The sequence below is a fragment of the Portunus trituberculatus genome, chromosome 18, assembly GCF_017591435.1.
Source record: "Portunus trituberculatus isolate SZX2019 chromosome 18, ASM1759143v1, whole genome shotgun sequence".
NCBI classification, from domain to species: Eukaryota; Metazoa; Arthropoda; class Malacostraca; order Decapoda; family Portunidae; genus Portunus; species Portunus trituberculatus.
This window is the reverse complement of record NC_059272.1, coordinates 2,235,712-2,257,313: the sequence shown is the minus strand read 5'-3', so window position 1 is coordinate 2,257,313 and position 21,602 is coordinate 2,235,712. Positions and strand designations below refer to the sequence as shown.

Here is a 21,602-nt window from a genome sequence, read left to right as displayed (position 1 = left end):
AGAAACAAGTAAAAATAAAGAAATGATTACGTTAAAGCAAACAAACAGTGCCGCAAACCACAAAAAAAACCCATAAAACCAACAAGAGAGAGCATTTGAAAGAGAAGATATGAGCACTGTTACAAAGAATACGAGATTGAAAACCCCCGTGACGTCACTGAAGAGAGACATCAGTGACGCAACAGTGACGCCAGCCAGTGTCTAAGCTGAAAGTGACGTCACGAGGGCCAAAGAAACAACATCAACAAACAGGACTAATAGAAAGAGCCGAGAGGGAGGAGGAGGCGACAATTCCCGGCTGTGGAGGCCAAACTGCACCACCCACTACCCTGTGAGACCCTAAATAAGTGCTCCTTCCTTTACACAACTCACTCTGAAGGGAAATAATGACAAAATAGTGGCAGGAAGGGGGCGTTTTCTGATTACGGCCCCCCGAGTATCTGTCTCTCAGCTGATAAGTCCATTCATGTGTTTATGTGCTTATTTGTCTGTGTGGCGGCGTGTGTGTGTGAGGGGGCGTGTCGGCGTGGTGTGTGGATGGAAGACAGGTTCATGACACGGTTGAGTTGGCGTTAGTGCTTGCGTGTGTGTCTGGAGGGTGTGTGAGCGGAGGGAGTGCGGTGTGTGTAGTGGTGGTGGTGTCTGGTGTGGACAGATATATGACAAGGTGGAGTTGGTGTACGTGTATGTATGTGTCTGAGAGTACCACTGGTAAGAATGAGTCACACTAGTTGCTGTGATAATATATTTTTTTTATCATTCCCAGAGGTGGAGTGTGAAGTGAATAAAGTCAGACCAACCGTTGCTGCTTTTAATCTCTTTCACTTCCATGTCAACGATTAATTTGTCATACATATCTCCTTTTTGGGGTAAAACTTATATCCTGTTTTTTTGTTTTTCTGCGTCTTTTTCCAATCAACCACAAGCTTTTTTTTTTTTTTTAGTATGACTTCTGTTTCCCTGGCTTGTGTCCTGACATGAGAAAAAAAAAGAGAGTGAAAAGGAAGTAGCTTGGCAGAAAGTTAAGGTTCTAGTGTTGGTTTGGCAAGTAATGTCCCTTCTAGACAGTGCCACATGACATTGCTGCTTTGTGGTGGCTGAGATTTCTAGTGTAGTATTTGTAGTAGTGGATGGTGAGAGGGCAGTGTGATATGGGTCAGTGAAGGGTCTGTGCTTTCCCTGTACCATGCACACTTGTAAACTGGTACAGAACTTCTGGTGTTGTAAGAATGAGTGACTTTACAACACTACATCTAAGAGGGAAGTTTCAAGACATTTATTTATCCCACTCTCTCTCTCTCTCTCTCTCTCTCTCTCTCTCTCTCTCTCTCTCTCTCTCTCTCTCTCTCTCTCTCTCTCTTCTCACTAATTTAACCCTTGTCCCTTCATCCCTGTGTCTTACCAGTTTTGTTCTCCCATTACACTGTAGGCTGCTATTCCCTCACATTCATTTCACCTGCCCCACTCATGTTCTTTCCCTAACCAATGTAATATAATCTTTACAGCCTTATTAATGGATGCTTAGAGGTGATTTTGTCATTGCCTTCCTCTCCCATCCTTGTCTGGTTTGAGGAGAGTGCTGTGTGATGTCCTAGCTTTGTCAGTGAGGCTGTGACACATTATTAGTGGCACAAAAGCCTCACATTTCATCCACAACAAAGATGCTGCCACATTTGCATGTTGTTAATACTTTGCATAGTGAAAAGATGGGATGACCACCATTAAGAAAGGATTAGAGAAGAGCAGTTATGTTGTGGTACGCAAGGAAATGCAAAGGAAGTGACTAGACAGAAATTATATGCTCACACTTCCTGTCCTTTGCTTGCTTTCGATGGTCAGAGTTCAAGGATAAGAAGTGTCTTATCTTAATCTACAGTTCTGAAATTATTATGTTTATTGCCCATGCCTCACTCCCTTGGCTGCATGCTTTTACCACCCATTAATTCAAAGGTAACATGCACACATATCTTGTCCTTTGCTTCCCTTTATTGGTCAGCGTTCATGGAAAGAAAATTTTGTCATAGTCTGTGTAATTTGAATAAGTTTGCCTGCCTGCCATGCCTCACTACCTCGGCCGGATGCTTTTATTGATCAGTTTAAAAGCCCTAAAAGTGTGGTGGTAGAATATGCAAAGGTGACTGAACTGGTGTTATGTCCTGGTGGTGATTGGTGTGGTTGTGGTGTGCAGCCTCAGTGTGTTGCCAGCAGTGTGACTACCAGCCTCTCCCTCTCATGGGTCAACACTGCAGGTCAATCCACCTTTTTTCAAGGCATGAGATGTTGTAGTGGCAGCACCTCCCAGGTCCCCCAGTGTTGCATCACCTCCATGCACCAGTCATTGCCAGGCACCCCACCACCTGTCCACTCCAACCCTTAGAAGTGCTGCAAAGCCTTCCCTCCACAGCACCACACTTCATTCATGGCTCACCACTGCACCACCCTACATCCTCACCCTTCACTTCTTGCTCACTTAATAAAAGTTGACCTTATATATATATATATATATATATATATATATATATATATATATATATATATATATATATATATATATATATATATATATATATATATATATATATATATATATATATATATATATATATATATATATATATATATATATATATATATATATATATATATATATATATTATTTTTTTTTTTTTTTTTTTTTTTTTTTTTTAGTTTATTTATTTGTTCAGTCTTTTTGTGTTAAATACCATCTTCTTAGTTCACATTGACATTTACATTCTGCTGTTGCACTTTGTCTTGTGCAACACTGTCATGGTGTGTGGCTGTCTCCAAGGAGAGAACACCTCCATGCATGTATGCATGTCTTGGCTGTCAGGCCCACCACCACCACCACTGCAGGATGTGGATCATCTTTTATTGTACTGTTACATAGTTTTAAAAGTTGATTTTGTCAAACTTTTATTCAAGATAAGATAAGATAACTTTATTGTCACATTGTCTGAGAGAGAGAGAGAGAGAGAGAGCAGTGTATGTGAAAGGGTAATTAAAACAGATCAACTTTTTAGTTCTCATGTAGATAATGGTTTAAAGTGACCAGAGTTTATATATTTTGTGCATTGAGGTGTATTTCCTGCCTCGTTACAGGTGATCCTTGCAGTGCAGCAGAGAGGTGAGGGCGGGTAAGGCAGGGACCGGCAGCCAGCATGAGTGAGGCATGAGGCAGCACCATGTGTGGCGCGCTGCTCCTCCGTGAGGTGTGAGGCCAGCCTGTGCTGCTGTGAAGTGTGTGGTGAGTGAGGGAAGCAGGTTGTCTGGTGTTCAATGAGCTGACCTTCATGAAGTGTGAGCAGAAAAAAGACTAATGGTGATTTTATTTCAGCTGAGCGAATGAGGCAAATACGTCTGTTAATTAAGTTTATAGTGAAAAAAAATTATATTGATGTGATTTCCAGAGTGAGTGAATGTCCCAGGTTTGTCTGTTATTGACTGGGCTCTCCTGCAGTAAGTGTGCACTGAAAAAATATATAGTTTCAGCTGAGTGAGTGAAGGAGGTTCATTTGTTATTAAACGTGCCATTCTATGATATCTTCTGACGAAAAGTAAATAAATGAATAAATAAATGATCTTTCTGTAACATGCTTGATGCAGGATGCCTCAAATGTATCCCGTCCTGTTGACCCTTGCGATGCTTCAGTGAGTCAGAAGCATAAGAAATTGTCCCACCATTAACACTTACAAGGAATAAACAGTGATATTTTTTTAACTTATCCTGTAGTTGATAGATATATTTGCTGTCAGAGAAGAGAAAAAAATAAACAAAAGCCTTCAAGGAAAATTTAACATGTGCATTTAATCCCTTCAGTACCAGAACGCATTTTTACCTTGAGTTTTGAGGATGATTAGACAATTTTTTTGACATTAGGAAGGGTCTGTGGGAGGTTAGAAGAGTACTGGCCAGAGTCTTCACTATTTTAATCCCAAAATAAGTTTCTGAAGCCGTATAAAATCAAATAGTAAGCAGAATGAATATGAAAACACGTCATGGTACTGAAGAAGGTTAAAAGGAAAGATAAAGAGGTTCTGTATTTAATTCCAGGGTCCATGACACCTCCAGGAGTTCTATATTGGACCTTGTAAGACATTGTGATTATTTCAGATCAAGAGGACACAAGGATAATGATTACAAAGCATAGATTAGAGAAGTGTGTTATTATTTCTTCAGATATTGCTTACTGATGTTTGATTCTCTCTCTCTCTCTCTCTCTCTCTCTCTCTCTCTCTCTCTCTCTCTCTCTCTCTCTCTCTCTCTCTCTCTCTCTGCCAGGTGGCGTGATGTGTGTGTGTGTGTGTGTGTGTGTGCCCAGTGTCAGTGTGATTAGCATGGCGGTGTGTTAAGGAGGTGGCAAGCATGGAGCCCTTAGCCGCCCTACGAGAAGATGAAACGGACTATGGAAGGTAAGGAAGCCACCACCAGTGTACTATTGATGTGGTACTTTGTTCATATGTATAGTGCACAGTAAGGAAGGTATCAGTGTTATATTAATGTGTGGTTGATGGTTCATAGCTGACGAAAGCTTCCTTGAGTTGAGTTTTGTATGTTTGTCAGTAGCCTTTCAGTTTTTTTTTTTTTTTTTTTTTCCATGTAAGGGAGAACTACCAAGGGCAAAAAAATTAATATTAGAAAGAAAAATGGCCCACTTGAATTGTTGTCTCCATAAAAGAATCAAAATGTCTATGTTTAACATTTTGACGTCTTGTTTGGGAAGTGTTGTGTGTGTGTCAGTTACAAGGAAGGGAACTGTGTTAAGAGTACAATTCAGAAATATAAACACCTGCAGTAAGAAGAATGTTACTTATTGTTTACTCACTTGAACATTTTATTTATTATTCATGAAGTTGGAAAGTTAACAGTAAAGAAGGAGTCATCAAAAAAGGGATGAGGGGCTTTCAAGGCAATAGAATTAAAGAATACAAAAAAAATGGAATAAGAGGAAAGTTTTCAGGCAATGCAGGATTCTTTTTGAGATACATTGGATGATTCACACGGACACAAATATTGTAATAACACAGAGGCAAGGACAGGTATCACAGAACCTTTAGTATAGTGAGAGGACCTTGAATATGGCTACAGAGTCTTTATTATTTTTATTTACCTATTAATTTTTATATATGTTAGAGGGGAAATCTGGCCAAGGGTAACAAAAACTATTAAACAAAAAAAAAAAAAGCCCACTTGGATGCCAGTGTCTCGAGCAGGTCTGAGAGAATTGGCCAAAAGAAAATTATAAATATCTCGAAGTACAGAACCAGGTAGGGAATTCCAGAGTTTACTGTAGAAGCTTTACTAACGTAGTGTGTGGCGGTGCAGCAGGGCAGGGCTGCAGCAGCGGGTGGTGGAGCTGTGGTCCTGCCAGGCGGGGCTGCGGCTGCGTCACCTCCGCCAGGTGGTGGGCAGGAACCTCAGCGGCCACGGACACCACCCCATCCCAGTGCCCTCCTGCCCCCTGCCGTGCAAGAGGCCCAGACCCAAGGCCACCATGGGGTGAGTGCTGACTGCCTGTATTGTGTGCTGGTTTGCTGGTTTGTTCTCATTTTGTTAAGGTGATTCATTTTAAGTTGTTAAGTTAGTTTGTCTGCTAACTTTTAGAAATATGCCAATATCAAATAACACATATTCTAGACTTAAGGAGAAGTATATAAGGTGAAATTTGAAATAGTGTGCACAACAACACTTAAGATTATGGTAAATGTGCTTGTTTTATTACATTTTGTTTAGTCGTATCTTATTTTATTCTAATGATGCTTATTATTGATTTGATTTTTTAAGTTGCCATATGAATTACCCAAACAAAAGAAATTACAATACTGACACACCACTATTCAAAACATTACACCTGGTTTGATTGGTAAGTGTCACTGCAGCAGTCTGATCCTCCACCACCTCATCACCACCACCACCACCACCACCACCACCACCACCACTACCACCACCACCTTCCACCACCACCACCACCACCACCACCACCACCACCACCACCACCTTCCCTGCTTGGCTTGCATCCACCAGTGAGCCACAAGTCCTGCTGAATGAGAAGTGCACTGATGCTTCACACCTTGCCCACAGGTACTACTTCTCCCTGCACGCCCCAGCCAGCAAGGAGGAGGTGTATTCCAGTGAGCTACAGAGCACGGCAAATCCCAACTGGGTGGACATCGAGGTGGAGAACATCAGACCCATCAACCGCCAGTCACTGAGAGGTGCTACAGGCAGGAACACACTCCCCTCACTTCCCCTTCTTTTCCCCTCATGCTTTCAGATCATAATAGCCAACAGCAGACTGCACCTCCTGGCTATTTTACACTGCCATGTTTCTGTTATTTCTTTTCTCCGTATCTTACCCCTCTGTCTTCTTGTATCATTATACAAGTGCTTTTCTTTCAGTGACTTGTATTCTGAAACACTATTCTCTCATTGCAGCTGTTTTCAGAGGCCACAGAGATCATTGGTTAGGTTTTTGATAGTGCTTCTCCTGTCAATAATGTAAAGGTCTTGTTAATCTGTCACCAGAACTGTGTTAATGTTTCTAGCAACCAGTGTAACTTTAACTAGAGCCTCTTGAATGTAGTCAGTGTGGCAAGGAAGTATTTCAAAATGTGATTCAGTAAACTTTTAAACTGTTGAACAAGATAGCCAGTAAAGCAGTTGTATTGTGTCATCTTTCTTAAGCACCTACTGCAGCACTTTCATCTTTTTCAGGAGTGCTGGTGCGACTATGGTTCCGGCCGGAGGGGGAGGAGGCCCAGCTGGTAACGTCCTGGGGAATCCACTTCAGCGGGCTCATCCCGGTGGGCAAGGTGCTGCCCTATGACCACGAGAAGTTCCGGCCCAACACGCTGGTCTTCAAGTTGCGCCACATCTTCTACACGGCACCCGGCTGCTACCAGGACCACAGGAAGCAGCCGCTGCCGCCCCTCCTGCGCTTCGGCTTTGCCCTGCCGCTCTCAGAGACCAAGCCAAGCTACACTGTCAGCGCCCTGTCAAGGTGTGCACAGTGGTTGTGTTGAGTGAGGCGTGACTCGTCTGCACCTCTCCCTCTGTTGCTCCAGTTCAGTAATGTTCGTGGGATGTAACTTGGCTTTGGCTCCCATTCATTTTGTTTTCCTGAACTTATGTGTTGTATTTCCTGTTGTTTTTATTTTTCACATTTATTTTCACTGCTTTAGTTTCTTTATGACTGTTTTTCTTCCTTCAGTCCAGAGTGTTCTCATAAACTCTTTTCTGATCTCTTTTTCTTGTTGGCATTGTTTTGTTACTGATTACTGGATTGTTGTTGGAACATTTTTGTGTTCATCTTTTTAACTTATTTTCAGTGTCACTAGTGCAGCAGTATTCATGAACTAATTATCAATTGTAGTAGTAGTGGCTATAGTAAGTTTGTCCACCAGACTCTCCCTTTCTACTAGTGGCTGACAGGGCTAAGGAAGTGAATGATGTGTGTGAGTGTACAGTATGGTGCTTCATCTGGGCTGCCCCTTGTGTAGATTGTTGGCCTGACTTGTAGATAGATACTTAATAATAGTCATAGTAGTGTTATTAGTATTTTGTATCCTGCTGTGTGGCTTGTGGGTTCTGTTTACTACCACTTTAACAGCATAGATCTGCCCACCCCACAACTGAGCTAGATTAGTGCTAGTATCATCATCGTCTTGTTTCTTCCTAGACATCTACTACTCCCTGCTGTCTGTGTGACTTGTGACTTTCCTTTACTAACACTTTAACAGCATAGTTCTGCCCACCCAACAACTGAGGTAGATTAGTACTGGTGTCATCATCATCTTGTATCTTCCTAGCCATCTACTACTCCCTGCTGTGTGATTTGTGGCTTCTCTTTACTACCACTTTAACACAGCATAGTTCCACCCACTCCACAACTGAGATAGATTAGTACCAGTATTAACAGCAGTAATGGTGGTAGTGTTTTCTTCATCTTTATCCTCCTAGCCATCCAGTCCTCCTTGCTGTGTGGCTCATGGCTTTCCTTCACTATAACACAATCCTTGATCTTAGATAAACTTGTGGTAATAGTATCATCATTACCTTTACTGTCCTCATCACCCTTTGTTTCCTGGTACATTGCCTCTCTTCACCACAACAACACAGTGCTCTCACCATAGATTAAGTTGTGATAATATCATCATTACCTTTACCATCCTCATCACCCGTTTCTCTGTGCTACATGCCTTCTCTTCACCACCACAAATGACTGCCCCACCATAGATAAAGTTGTAGTAATAATATCATCATTACCTCTACTGTCCCCATCACTCTTTTTTCTGTGTCATATTGTCTGTCTTCACCACCACAAATGACCACCACACCATAGATAAAGTAGTAGTAGTAGTAGTAGTAGTAGAAGTAATAGTAGTGGTAGTAGTAGTAGTGGTAGTATCATCATTACCTTTATCTTTTTCATCACCCTTTGCTTCCTGCTACTCTGTCTCTCTTCACCACCACAATGACACCCCCTCACCATCACCACTTGCTCTTGCTCCCCCCCAGACTGCACAGCACCAAGCGGGCGCAGCGGCAGCAGGAGGTGAAGTGCCAGGAGACGCAGGAGCTGTTGGAGATGCGGCACGTCACCAGGGCAGCCCAGAGTCACATCATGGGCTCTAAGGTGCGGCTCTTTTGTGTGCTTGACTTTTATCTGTTTATTTATGTATCTATTTATTTTATTATTTTATTTTGTTTTATTTTATTCTATTTTTTCAATGGTGATTTTTTTTTTTTTTTTTTTTTTTTATTTTAATATTATAAATGGTTTGGTTTGTATTTTGGTCCTTTTGTTGATTCTTTTTATTTATTTATTTTATGGATTTATTTATTTCTTTATTTATTTAGACTTCCAGTGCTAACTACTACATTTTTTTCTTGGTTTTGATTTTTCTCTTCTTCTTTGTCAGTCTTATTTTTGTCTTTCCTTCCATCACTGTCTTTTTTTTATATGGGGGTAGGATGGGGGAAACAATCTGGTTTTATTTGTTTTTCATTTTTATTTTCTTCCTATGCTGATAGACTGTGCTTGATAAGAAGGTCATTGTCTCTTTTGTTTTCCTTCTTATTTTCTTTCCTTCTTTTGTTTTGCTTATAGATTGTGTTAGGTAATTTTTTTTTTTTTTTTTTTTTTTTTTTTTTCGTTGGTGCCTTATTTTGTTGAGGGATAAACCACCTTTTCTTCTCAAGTTTAGTTCTTCACATTCTTGTTTGATGTTAAAAATGAAACAGAAGAGGATTATGATGGTTGTGGTTGAACTAGTATCAACAAAAACTTTACTGATCACAGGAGTGAGGGAAATGTAATGAAATGTATGCCATACCTTTGATTTACCCATTGGTGCAGGTGGAGGACTGTCGCATGAGGGTGGCCTTACTCAGGGACCAGCTGGAGGAGGAGATAGACAAGCTGCGTGGCCTTAAACTCTCGGCGGACAACCTCGACAACCAGAACCAGGAGAAAGGTACGGAGAGGAGGCAGTGAACAGTCCAGATTGGCAGTGTGTGGGAGAGTGTTGTGGTGATGACAGGTTTGGTAAGGTCTGCTGCAGGCTAAGTGGCTTGAATTGTGTGGTGTTCAATGTATGGGAAAGTAAAACCTCGCTTGACGAACGTCTTTAAGGACAAACAATTCGGGAGATGACCAAAAAATTTGTCAATATATCGACCCAGGGAACAAACAATATTTCGGGGGATGAACGCGGTTAAACGGCTCGCCGCCGACAAGCCGTTTGTGTGATAGCCAACCCGGCTATCACACAACAACAAAACAAAACAAAAGCACAAAAGAAAATAGAACAGGAACATATGAAAAATATTGCATAACATAATCTCGGTGCCACCACGATTTTCTCCTGTTTTTCCTGGGCATAGCAGCACTGACATGTGACGCTACACACCTGTTGTGTAGCTCTGGCACGCTGCGCACATCCAAAGTCCTCTCATGACTGTCTTCTCGGATCTTGTCTGTCTTCCTCCCCATCCTCCTCTCCTCCATTCCATCATGCCATCAACATCTAGTCTCTCAAGTAAATAACCTTTTCTTTTTATTAATTTTATTATCATTTTGATAGCATCTAGGTAAGTAAAACAATTTAGTCTTTTTATAATTATTTCGTTCATGTCATGCATATATTAAAGGTCTATTTTGAATGGGTTTTTTTGGACAAAAGTATGATTTTTTTTTGGTCTGAAACGGATTAATGGTATTTCAATACATTCTTATGGGAAAAATTGATTCAGGGGACGAACAAATCGGGTGACGAACAGGATTTAGGAACGAATTATGGTCGTGAGCTGAGGTTTTACTGTACTAACACAGCCACAGTTATGAATGGAGGCTGAGAAATGTTTTGCTTGTAGTGTGTTTTTGTGCTATCCTTCAGTCTTTCAAAGTATTCTGATCTGCCAACAGTCTGCTTGCAAAACTTAATGATTGATAGATAAGAGTCTCAGTAGATGAGGGGATGTAAGATTAAGGATGAATACTAAACACAGCACAACTAAGGTAAAATTCAGTACCACCATTGAGAAAAACACTTGTGAAAACCTGACTGATTACCTCTGTCTCTTGAAGAAACAGTCATTAGAGACAACAAGGCATTTTCATACATGGAGCACAATCTCAAGGCAAAGTATGTGGTGCCAAGGTGTAGGAGGCAGACACCAGTTCTTAGATGGTTTTCATCTGGACTGAGTAAATAATGAGTAGAAAGTAGGTACCAGTACTCGGTTAGGTGTCACTAGGATCAGTTTTCTTTTTGTGAGAGAACAAAGAATTTCAAAGTATAAATTGTTGTCCCAAAACTAAATGTACTATTATGATAAAGTGCTGGAGGCTTGCACCAATATTCTGATGTATCACCAGGACTGTGTAAGTGATGCTGAGGTGTACAAAGTCAGCACCAATCCCTTCATGATGTAATCCCAGGGCTATGTAATGTTGAGATGCAGGAGGCAGACACCAGTGCCTTGATGTGTGTGTGTTTGTCACCAGGCCTGGAGCTGCTGGAGGGGTATCAGGCCCTGCACCGCCAGCTGGGCACAGTGCGGACGCTCTCAGAGCAGGAAGGCATCAAGCATGACTCCCTCAAGAAGGTGTCGGACTGCCTCAGCACTTGGCGCAAGCTGCTCATTGCCCAGCTGCCCGTCGTGTACCCCATCAAGCAGGTACTGGCACCCATCATTTCCTCTTGCCTTTATTCTTGTCTCGTTTTATTTTATTTATCTTTCTTTTTCTCAACTCTTGTTTTTCAGGCTCCTGTTTTCTTTTACTATATTTAATATCACAGTCTTACTCATACTCCTCTTACTCTTCCTCCTATTCATCATCATCATCTTCATCATTATTATCATTAACTTCTCCTTTCCTATAATTTTTCTGCTATTTTTTCCCCTCTTTAAATTGTGTAATTTTTAAGAATTCAATAAAAGTATTCCATGTGTAGTTATGATGAGATGCATAAAACACACACAAACACATATTCACACAAATGAAAAGCATAAACAAATAAAAGAACAACAGAGCAGAAATCCCAACACAAGCATCAAGTAAGACCTTCATCACTCACCTACCCACTCACTCACTCACTCACCTACCAACTCACTCATTCATTCACTTTATCACCTGCTCACTCATACACTAAAGCATGTATTAAAAAATGCTTTGCTGACGTGCCACAATTATTTTCAGAGGCCACAAAGATGATTACTCAGGATCTCAAGGTTGTTTTTTCCTTTAAATAATGTAGAAGCACTTATAATTTGTCACTCAATTTGTAAAAACCTGTAGTGCTTCATTTAGAGCCTTTTGAAATAGAGGGAGAGTAGTGCAAAAGTGTTTTAGAATATGGGTGTTACTCTTCCAATCATCATCTCACACACTCGTTCATCCATTTACCCAATAAGCCACTCACCCATCTACTGACTCACACACCCATCCTTATCTACTACACCTACTCACTCACTCATGTCACCCACAAATATAAGGAAAACAAGAATAGGTAGAAATAACACTAAGGTCTGCCTCATCACCACCACTCACTCACCCTGCCACTGTCACTACACCACCCAGGACAGTGACGGGAAGTACCGGATCTGTGGCGTGCACCTCCCTGATGCCGAGAACTACGAGGGCACCAGCGAGCGCACCCTGAGTGTGGCGCTGGGGTACGTGGTGCATGTCGTGGTGCTCCTCTCCCAGCTGCTCAACCTGCCCCTGCGCTATCCTCTCCGCCCCTACGGCTCCACCGCCACCATCAAGGACACCACCTCCCTCCTGCTGGCCGACACTGCACGGGAGTGAGTTTGTGCAAGGGAGTAGGAATTCCTGTGAAAAATGTGATGGTAATACAGACACACACAAATGCAGAACACTAGTGGTAATGGCTCCTTTCCAATACAAGTACAATGCTAACATTTCCTTTCCATGCCCAGTTTTCCACTGTACACTGGTGGAAAGGAGCGAGAGAAACTGCATTTCAATTATGGGGTGTTTTTGCTGAACAAGAACATAGCCCAGATGAGGTGGTACTGCGGCATCCCCACTCCAGATCTCAGACCAACTCTGGCCAACCTGCATTTCCTGCTGGCAAGACTGAGCCAACCCAGGTTGGTGTTGGGTATTGGGTGCTCATTGGCTGCTCTTATACTCTGTTGTGTGTGTGTGTGTGTGTGTGTTTCACTGTTTGATCTGCTGCAGTCTCTGACGAGACAGCCAGACGTTACCCTACGGAACGAGCTCAGAGCTCATTGTTTCCGATCTTCGGATAGGCCTGAGACCAGGCACACACCACACACTGGGACAACAAGGTCACAACTCCTCGATTTACATCCCGTACCTACTCACTGCTAGGTGAACAGGGGCTACACGTGAAAGGAGACACACCCAAATATCTCCACCCGGCCGGGGAATCGAACCCCGGTCTTCTGGCTTGTGAAGCCAGCACTCTAACCACTGAGCTACCGGGCGTGTGTGTGTGTGTATTTACCTAGTTGTATTTACCTGGGCTTTATGCTCGTGTGGCCCTGTCTCCATATCTACACTTATCCAATCTTTAAAAGTATGCACACTCGTTGCAGACACTACTTCTTCATTTAAACTGTTCCACGTCTCAATACATCTTTGTGGGAAACTATATTTTTTAACATCTCTCAGACATCTTCCTTTTCTCAGCTTTTTACTATGTGATCTTGTGCTTCAATGTCATATTCTTCTCTCAGGATCAGTTTCTCATTATCCACTTGGTCCATTCCGTTGATCAATTTAAAACTTGTATCAGGTCTCCTCTCTCCTTCTTTGTTCCAGGGTTGGTAGATCCATAGCCTTTAGTCTCTCCTCATATGTCATCCCTTCAAATTCTGGAACCATTCTTGTAGCCATTTTTGTAGTCTCCAATTTCTTATGTGTTTCTTTTATGAGGGGTCCACACTACTCCTGCATATTCCAATCTGGGTCTTATTATAGTACTTATCAATTTCTTCATCATTTCTTTGTCCATGTAGTGAAATGCTACTCCAATATTCCTTAGCAAATTATATGTTTCTCTAAAAATTCTATCAATATGGCTTACTGGTTGATTGTTTTCTTCCATCGTCACTCCTAAGTCCTTTTCCTTTTTACTTTCTCCAGTTCTACTCCATCTCCCATCTTATAGATTCCCACAGGTCGTCTTTCACTCTTTCCCATTTCCATGACATGGCTTTTGTTCACATTGAATTCCATTTCCCACTTTTTACTCCATTCCCAGATCTTATTTAGGTCTTCTTGCAGTATTTCACAATCCTCTTTTGCTTTATAACTCTGCACAGTTTCGTATCATCTGCAAACAGATTTATGTAGCTGTTCACTCCTTCTGGCATGTCGTTAATATAAATGAGGAAAAGTATTGGTGCCAATACTGACCCTGTGGCACTCCGCTTTCTACTGCTCTCCACTTGGACTTCATATCTTTAACTACCGTCCTTATTTCTCTCCCCCTCAAATAATTTTCTATCCATCTCAATGTGCTTCCTTTTAAGCCACCCTTCTCCTCTAACTTCCATAGTAATCTTGCATGTGGCACTTTGTCAAACGCCTTTTTAAATCCAAATAAATACAGTCAACCCATCCCTCTCTCTTGTACTCTATCAACTATTCTAGAATAGAAACTCAATAAATTAGTTACACAAGACCGTCTTTTCTAAAACCAAATTGGCTATTTGATATTAATTTGTTGTCTTCAAGGAACTCGATCCATTGTTTCTTTATTATTCTTTCACACATCTTGCATATTACACTAGTTAGTGATACCGGTCTGTAATTTAAAGGTTCTTCCTTCCTTCCACTCTTATATATGGGAACCACCTCAGCTCTTTTCCATTCTACTGGTACTGTTCCATTTTCTATTGAGCATTTTATGATGTTGTATATAGGACTTGCTAGTTCTTCCCTACATTCTTTCAGTATTCTGCCTGAGACTTCATCTGGTCCCATTGCCTTCTCTTCATCCAGTTCCTTCATTAACTCTTTTATTTCAAGCTTGGTTACTTTAATCTCTTTCATATAGATTGTCTCTATTACCCTGTGGCCTTTCAAATTTGGATTCCTTAGTAAAGACCTCCTGGAATTTATTATTTAATAGTTCTGCCATACTTTTGGGTCTTCCACCATCCCGTTCTCTCCTTTTAACCTTTCTATTGTTTCTTTTGCCTAATTTTTCCATTTATGAATCTATAGAACAATTTTGGTTGCTCCTTACATTTTTCGACAATGTCCTTTTCAAGTTCTTTTCCTCTTCCTTCCTCACCTTAACATATTCATTTCTCGCTGCCTTGAAGTTTTCCTTATTTGTTGGATTTCTATTTCTCCTCCACCTTTTCCATGCTCCATCTCTTTTCTCCTTTGCCCTAGCACACCTTGCATTAAACCAATCTTTCTTTCCTTCTTCTTTAGGTCTATATTTTGGGACATATTCCTGACTCCTGTTTTGTATATTTCCAAAAATAAGTTATATTCTCTTGCATTGTCTCTGAGTTTTCCATCTCCTCCCAGTTTACGTTTTAAAATAGTTCTTGAGATTCTCAATATCAGCCTTTCTGTAATTTAATCGGTCTCCTTTGTATGAATCGTCTCTATCTTCCTTTCCTCTTCTATATCTATTTCTAATATTACATGGTCACTCTTTCCCAATGGGCACTTATATCTTATATCATCATTCATTTGTATACCCTTGTAAAACTAGGTCCAATCTCGCCGCTTGTCGTTTCCTCTGAATCTTGTGCATTCCTTTACTCTCTGGTCCATCATATTGTCTATCATTAGGTTCAAGAATCTTTCTCCCAGGCTTCTTCCCCATACCACTTTCATAATTTTCCCAGTCCACTTCTTTACAGTTGAAATCTCCTACTAATATCACTTTTCTCCTTTCTTTAACGATTCTCATTAGACTCCTTATTGTGTCATCTATCATGTCTTTATATTCTTGATTGGTCCATGAATTTGTTTTGGTGGCACATATGTTACAATGATTGTTAACTCTTTTTATTAATATGCATCTTAACATACAATACTTCTGCTTTTCCTTCCCACATTCCACTTGGTTTATCACTATCTCCTTCCTTAACATTATCATGACTCCTCCTCCTCCTTTACCCACTCTGTCTCTTCTCCATACATTATACCTATTATCCAAGACTATTTTGATTTCCTCATTTAGTTTTGTTTCAGCCAGGCATACAATATCTGGATTTTCTTTCTTTATGTAATCTCTTAATTCTAATTTACTTGATAAAACCCCGTCTATGTTCGTATACATCATTTTTAGTCTTTTGCCTTTATCATTTTTAGTTAAACTTGTTCCACTTTTTTCTCTTCCTTCTCGTTTATATACCATTTCCTTATCCTGTCTCCTAGAATTCTCCAAAAAAATGCCTTTTTTTCCTCTTCTGACCTTTCATTATTCTTTTTCCTTACTGCTGCTGCCAGTTCATTGTATCTCTTCCTTTCTTCCTCATTTCTATTTTTCTTTATATAGATATCCTTGCAGCCTTCTGTTTCTCTAAGTTTTGTTGTTCTATATAATATTTCTTCTGTTGCTGCTTGTGATTTTAGTAATATTTTAATTGGTCTCGTTTTTCCTTCTTGATATGGTCCCATTCTGTTTATTTCTTCTACTTCCTCTTCCAAGTTCTGCCTATCTTCGTCATTTAGATTCTTCAGTAGGTCTTTGACTGATTTCATTTCTTTTTTCTCTTTTTGGTCTATATTTTATATTTTTTCTTTTATTCCAAATACGACTACACTCTTCTTTTTTCTGCAATTTCTCTAACTAGATTTTCTTTTGTCTTGAGGACTCCTATCATTTTGTTTGTCATATTTTCTTCTTTTTCTTTAAGTTGTTCTTGAATCACCTCCTGAAAATCGGCCTTATCTTTCTTATCTTGGACTCTCCATGCTTGTACTTCTTTTTTAATCACGTTCTGTACTCTTTCCTCTTCCTTGTTTACTAGATCTTTCAGCTTCTCCTTTTCTTTCTCGGCTTTACCGAGTCCTTCTTCCATCTGCTTTTTGTAGTTAGCTACTTCCTTTTTTAGTTCTTCGTTTTCCGCTCTTAGCCTAGCTTCATTTTCTTCCACTTTTCTTATCTTTTCTCTCAGTCTTATAAACTCCTTTTCCTGTTCTTCATTCTCTTTCATTTCCATCTTCTCCTTTATCAGTTTATCTAGTTTACATTCAATATTGAACACTCTCTTAAGTAGTGAAGTAGTCGTCGTATCGAACCCTTCGAATACACGCTCTCCCTCACCAACATAGTCATCATCAGCCCCTTCTCTATTCTCATGTCTGCATTTGGATGGAATCTCTTTTTCACTCATCATTCCTTAATAACTGATTTCAAGAAGAAAAAAAAATGAGTCCACACTACCTGCCCAGGCCACTGTAAATACTAAACAACCGGTTTGTAGTGAAGATCAGCTGATCGTCGGAACTGCGCCAGTGCGTCCGCCCTCAACGTGTCTCTCGTGTGTGTGTGTGTGTGTGTGTGTGCATGAAAATAGCTTCTCTTATCTTATGTTTCATGGAGTTTACAAGTAATGGTGTGTATGAGAGGCTCCAAGCATCCTTTCAGGGAGTTAGGAAAAATTTCAATCTTTTTCATACAATTAATTAATCCTAATTATTGAAACAATGAAATTTTTGTTGTTTGAAAATTTCCCTTTAATTCTTACCATGAAGTCATTCTAGTGACAAATATTATAGAACCTTTATTCCAGTTTCACACAAAATAGCAAAAGCAACAAGGTAACTCAGAATATTGATGATAAGTATGTTGGTAATGTGTGATGGCTTGGTGGTACTGTGGTGTGGTAGGCTTGCTCCAGCATCTGCACTCCAGTGTTTGCTGACAGCCTTGTGTAGGTGTGGCAGGATAGAAGGTCTGACATGCATGCAAACACATCACATTGAATGTTTGGTCTGCTTTTTGGAGGTTGGGAGGCTGATGATACTACACAGGGCATTCCTAAACTAAATGTAGTGACTCTTGATGACCTCTCAATCTCCTACTAGACACACTCTTTATGCTGAAACTAAATCCACTTAATAACTCACCTCGTTGTAAGTGCACCTGGACCAGACATAGTGTGTTGTGTGACTATATAAGACCAACTGTTCACCAGACCTCCTTAACTGTCATAAGGGAACACAAGTCATGTGTTGCAGCCCTTGCCTTGACCAGCAGTAATGCAGTCACAAGTTGGAATACCATGAGGCTGTCAGCAAACCATGAGTTTACTTTTTCCATTGAGGCTTGCAACTTAAAATTACCAGCTGTTGCACCATTGCTTTGTTGAACAGTGGAGGTACATGCACACACATTTTCAACATATTTGATCTATTTTATTTCTCTCATAACTTATAATCCAGATACTTCAGATCTGCCTGTAGCAAGACTTCTTTCTACTACTAGCATCTAATACTGTATCTTATGATTTTAGGAAAAATGGGAGCTGAGTGTCTGAAAAATACCATTAAGGATCATTATTAGCAGTAGTATTGCATGTTACTGAGGGAGGGATGAAGGTGGTACCTCCCTGCTCCCAAACCTTACCCTTGCATGCCACTCTGAACTACTCATCATTGTGTGCCTCCCTGTGTGTGCCGAGCAGCCTGGGGACCCAGCCGTCCACCTCCATGCCGGACGTCATGATACCCGTGAGCTCCGGCACCACCTCTGTCACCCTGGAGGTGCGGACACCCCCAAGCCTCTTGCAGCAGCAGCACTCCCCCAGGCTGCCCCTTAATCCCCTGGGACAGGCTCGCTCTACCAGCCAGGAAAGTGGCCGCGATGCCCCGCCAGAGGAGGAGGAAGAAGATACGCATTCCCCCTGGCAGCCAGCAAAGTCTGGCAGCGAGACCACTTCCAGTGACGTGTCTCCTGTGAAGGCATCACGGCTGTGCGTGCGGGAGGCGGCACCCATCACCAGCCCCACCTCTTCCACCGGCAAGTTCATCTTTGTGGACCAGGTAGAGGTGGGCCTTGGACCGGTGGTGCAACGGGAGCTGAGTCTGGAGGAGCGGCTGGCCTACACCAATGGCCTTAGCCTCTCCCTGGATGGCCTCAACCACATTGAGCAGGACCCTTACTACAGGATCAAGGAACTCTCCAGCTGTGAGGACCTCAACATGCTCAGCAACGTGTCCAAGGTCCTCAACTACAGCCGTGGGTCCGAGCCGAGCCTCCTGGCCAAGGCAGACGCCCCCGCTGAGGAGGAGATCCTGCCAGTGTTCAAGGAGCCCACCACGGAGCTGCTTCGGTCGTGGCACGAGGACGACCCATCGCACTACACGGATGCCCTGGAGGGGGTGGCCGTGGACAGGCTGGAGGAGCTGGGGGAGGAGTGCCACGAGAACTTCATGGTGCCTTCCCGGGAGATCAACTCCAAGGACAACAAAGACAATGAGTGTCCCGACCCCAGTGAGACAAAGGAACGCCTGGGCTCAGAGCAAACCTCTGAGGGAACCCCAGATTCAATGGAGAACTCCAACCCAGAGAAGCCTTCAGATGGAAGTGGGTCCAGGGACAGCCCAGAGGTGCCCAGAGAGGAAAAAGACAAGGAGCTCTCTTTGTCAGAATTTGGAATAACTGAGGACATGTTTTTGAATGATGTTGCCTTCCGGACGGCCGCCCTCGCCAGCCAGAACTGTAGCTTCAAGATGTCCTTCTCACGACAGAGTACGGAGGATGAGTACCACTAGCAGACAGAATGCATAGAAAATTTTTCAAATGTCCTATTTTCTCCTATTTTATCATTTAGTGACATTTGGCTAGTAAAGGTCAGTTAACTATTCCCTAAGTAGGCATCTTTTAAAAAAAGCTTTAATGACAAATTAGCAGAGAATGTACATTGTGAGCTGCCCCTGTACATAGATTCAGAAGTTTTCTACATTGCACTTTCTACCAGGCGTCGGCGAGGGTGTCTGAGAAATGTGTGGAAGGCTCTAGTCCGGCTCTTAGTATGATTCCAATAGTTTACAATCCTGATCAGTTTATGTAGAGAATTCATGAGAGAAAATCTGTTAAAACTTAGAGGATGAGACGCTTTAGTTATGTGCATACATACACACTTCTTGTTTTGTGTTAGAGATGCAGGGCACTTTGTTATGACCTGTCAGGAAAGACTATACTGCAGATTTTCCTTCTTTTTTCCTTCCAGTGTATGGCTGTCCTGAGTAGTGATGTCACAGTGCCCAGTGAATTCATGTCTATAGCTTGAATAGAAATTAATATGTGAATTGATTAATGCCTTTATATCAATGGCTTCACAAAGAATAATTTACTTGGATCAGTTATTGTCTCTTATATCAGTAGCTTTACAAAGACTAAGAGAAAGCAGGGAAATAATTAGTGGAGGTTCTGCTATTTTGTTCTGCTTTATGTAATGTGACACCACTACCTTGAAATATTTAATGAAACATGACATCTTTACTCTGGGCAGTGGTACACGTACATGCATGTCTAACCGGCTCTCTGCTGTGAAATCTGCAACCATAACTGTGATATATCTCGCGGCAGTGAGGCACATTGTACAGTGTTGCAAGTTGTCTCACCGTGCTGCAAGGCGGGGTACTGGGATCACTGAAGAAGAGCAGTCTGGTGGTGGAGGGAAGGAGTGAGTCTCTGGCAACCTTGTGAGGTGCTGCTCCCCATAACACCATTCAGAAAGTGCAAGTTTGAAAGATATTACATACGTTTTTTTTAATTAAAGACATAGAAGAGACCAGAGAAAAAAATGAGAAGTGACAGTCTCAGGTTGATGTGAGCTGTTATGGGAAGAGTGGAAAACAACTTTATGCATTTCTTTTTTTTTATGTATTGTGTGGACTTTAGAGAAATCAAAGGAGACAAGTGCTAAACTGGTAAAGTCTTGGAAACAGCAAGTAGCCACTCCACCTCTCTGTATGAAAGAAAAGAGAGAGTTTGTATCTTTTTGACGGTACAATTCCTTGGCAGCTGTTGCTCTCCAGACCTGAGATGATGCAAAGATCCTGAAGTTGTCCATTAGCTGCAGTGCTGAGGTGATTCTTTGATCTGTGAGTGAGTTTATTTTTGTAGCATATCATTTTGCTCTATTTTGGGGGGAAGTGTTCATGGTAGGGGAAGACTGTTTGCTTTTCCTTCATTCACACACACACACACACACACACACACACACACACACACACACACACACACACACACACACACACACACACACACACACACACACACATGTAATTTGGTATGTTCTTTAAGACTGCTATCAGGGAGAATTATTACTAACATTTGTTAAATATGTATTCCACAGATATTTGATGTGTTGTATTGAAGTCTTGCTCACTCATTTGGTACCTGTAAGAGTGTGTGTGTGTGTGTGTGTGTGTGTGTGTGTGTGTGTGTGTGTGTGTGTGTGTGTGTGTGGCTGCTGCCATGGTACAGTGGGACCATGCGTGCTTTGGGGTCTGTGGGATCCTTAAGCGCATGGGTTTGAATCCTGGCCACGGTTCGAGTGTAGAAAGGACTTGCACTGGGTAGCAGTTCAATGACAGGTGGGCTTTCAAAAAGGAGGTAACCTACCCAAAAATACCTCCTCTAAGCCTTAAATTCCCATGAAAATTCCACATTCTAGTGTTGGCGCATCAGTGTGGCCACAGGCACCAAACTACATTGTGTGCCCATAACACACTCCACAGTGTGTAATGTGTGTGTTTTTGTACTTTTTAGTCAGAGACATCAGGCTTAAGTCTGTGTTACTAAATGCATTTGGTCAGTCTGTCGTGTTTTCTACACCCATGATTTTGAGTTGGGGGATAAAATGCAACACCATTTAAAGCATAACAGTCAGTCAGTCCTGAGCCAAAACAAAGGTGAATTCCAAAAGGGCTGTATCTGTTTTTTTTTTTCTCATCCTAAGAGCACTCAATGAACAGTGCAGCAATATTTTCCTTCAGTGTGCTTGGTACAGCATCACTGTACGCTGATGTGTAGTGTTACTCATTGGCTGAGTGGAAGTGTGCAGTGCTAGTATGTTGATTTTCTCTTTGACACATTCA

The 21,602-nt window shown here is 41.6% G+C and overlaps 1 protein-coding gene across 3 annotated transcripts; it reads left to right on the top strand.

Annotated features, from left to right (window-relative positions):
• The first annotated feature begins 207 nt into the window (after positions 1–207).
• LOC123505407 (UV radiation resistance-associated protein-like) lies at positions 208–20,782 on the top strand. Of its 3 annotated transcripts, none has more exons than XM_045256641.1 (12): positions 208–331; positions 3,121–3,265; positions 4,301–4,431; positions 5,345–5,518; positions 6,101–6,234; positions 6,734–7,019; positions 8,537–8,654; positions 9,378–9,495; positions 11,028–11,200; positions 12,105–12,331; positions 12,467–12,640; positions 18,179–20,782. In XM_045256641.1, exons 3-12 carry the CDS (start codon positions 4,385–4,387, stop codon positions 19,266–19,268), a joined length of 2,541 nt encoding a protein of 846 aa, XP_045112576.1. In that variant the 5' UTR covers positions 208–331; positions 3,121–3,265; positions 4,301–4,384; the 3' UTR covers positions 19,269–20,782. The 3 variants fall into 3 exon arrangements, with proteins under 3 accessions (XP_045112576.1, XP_045112578.1, XP_045112577.1); XM_045256643.1 differs by lacking the exon at positions 208–331 and adding an exon at positions 460–711 and having other exon boundaries at positions 5,348–5,518; XM_045256642.1 differs by lacking the exon at positions 208–331 and adding an exon at positions 465–711.
• The last annotated feature ends 820 nt before the right edge of the window (positions 20,783–21,602 follow it).

Bases quoted from the DNA above. Each gene is read 5' to 3' on its own strand.
- LOC123505407 (XM_045256641.1), top strand. From the start codon at position 4,385: ATGGAGCCCTTAGCCGCCCTACGAGAAGATGAAACGGACTATGGAAG. The intron at 11,201-12,104 runs GTACTGGCACCC...TACACCACCCAG, and splicing joins TCGTGTACCCCATCAAGCAG to GACAGTGACGGGAAGTACCG. The intron at 12,332-12,466 runs GTGAGTTTGTGC...TTCCATGCCCAG, and splicing joins CTGGCCGACACTGCACGGGA to TTTTCCACTGTACACTGGTG.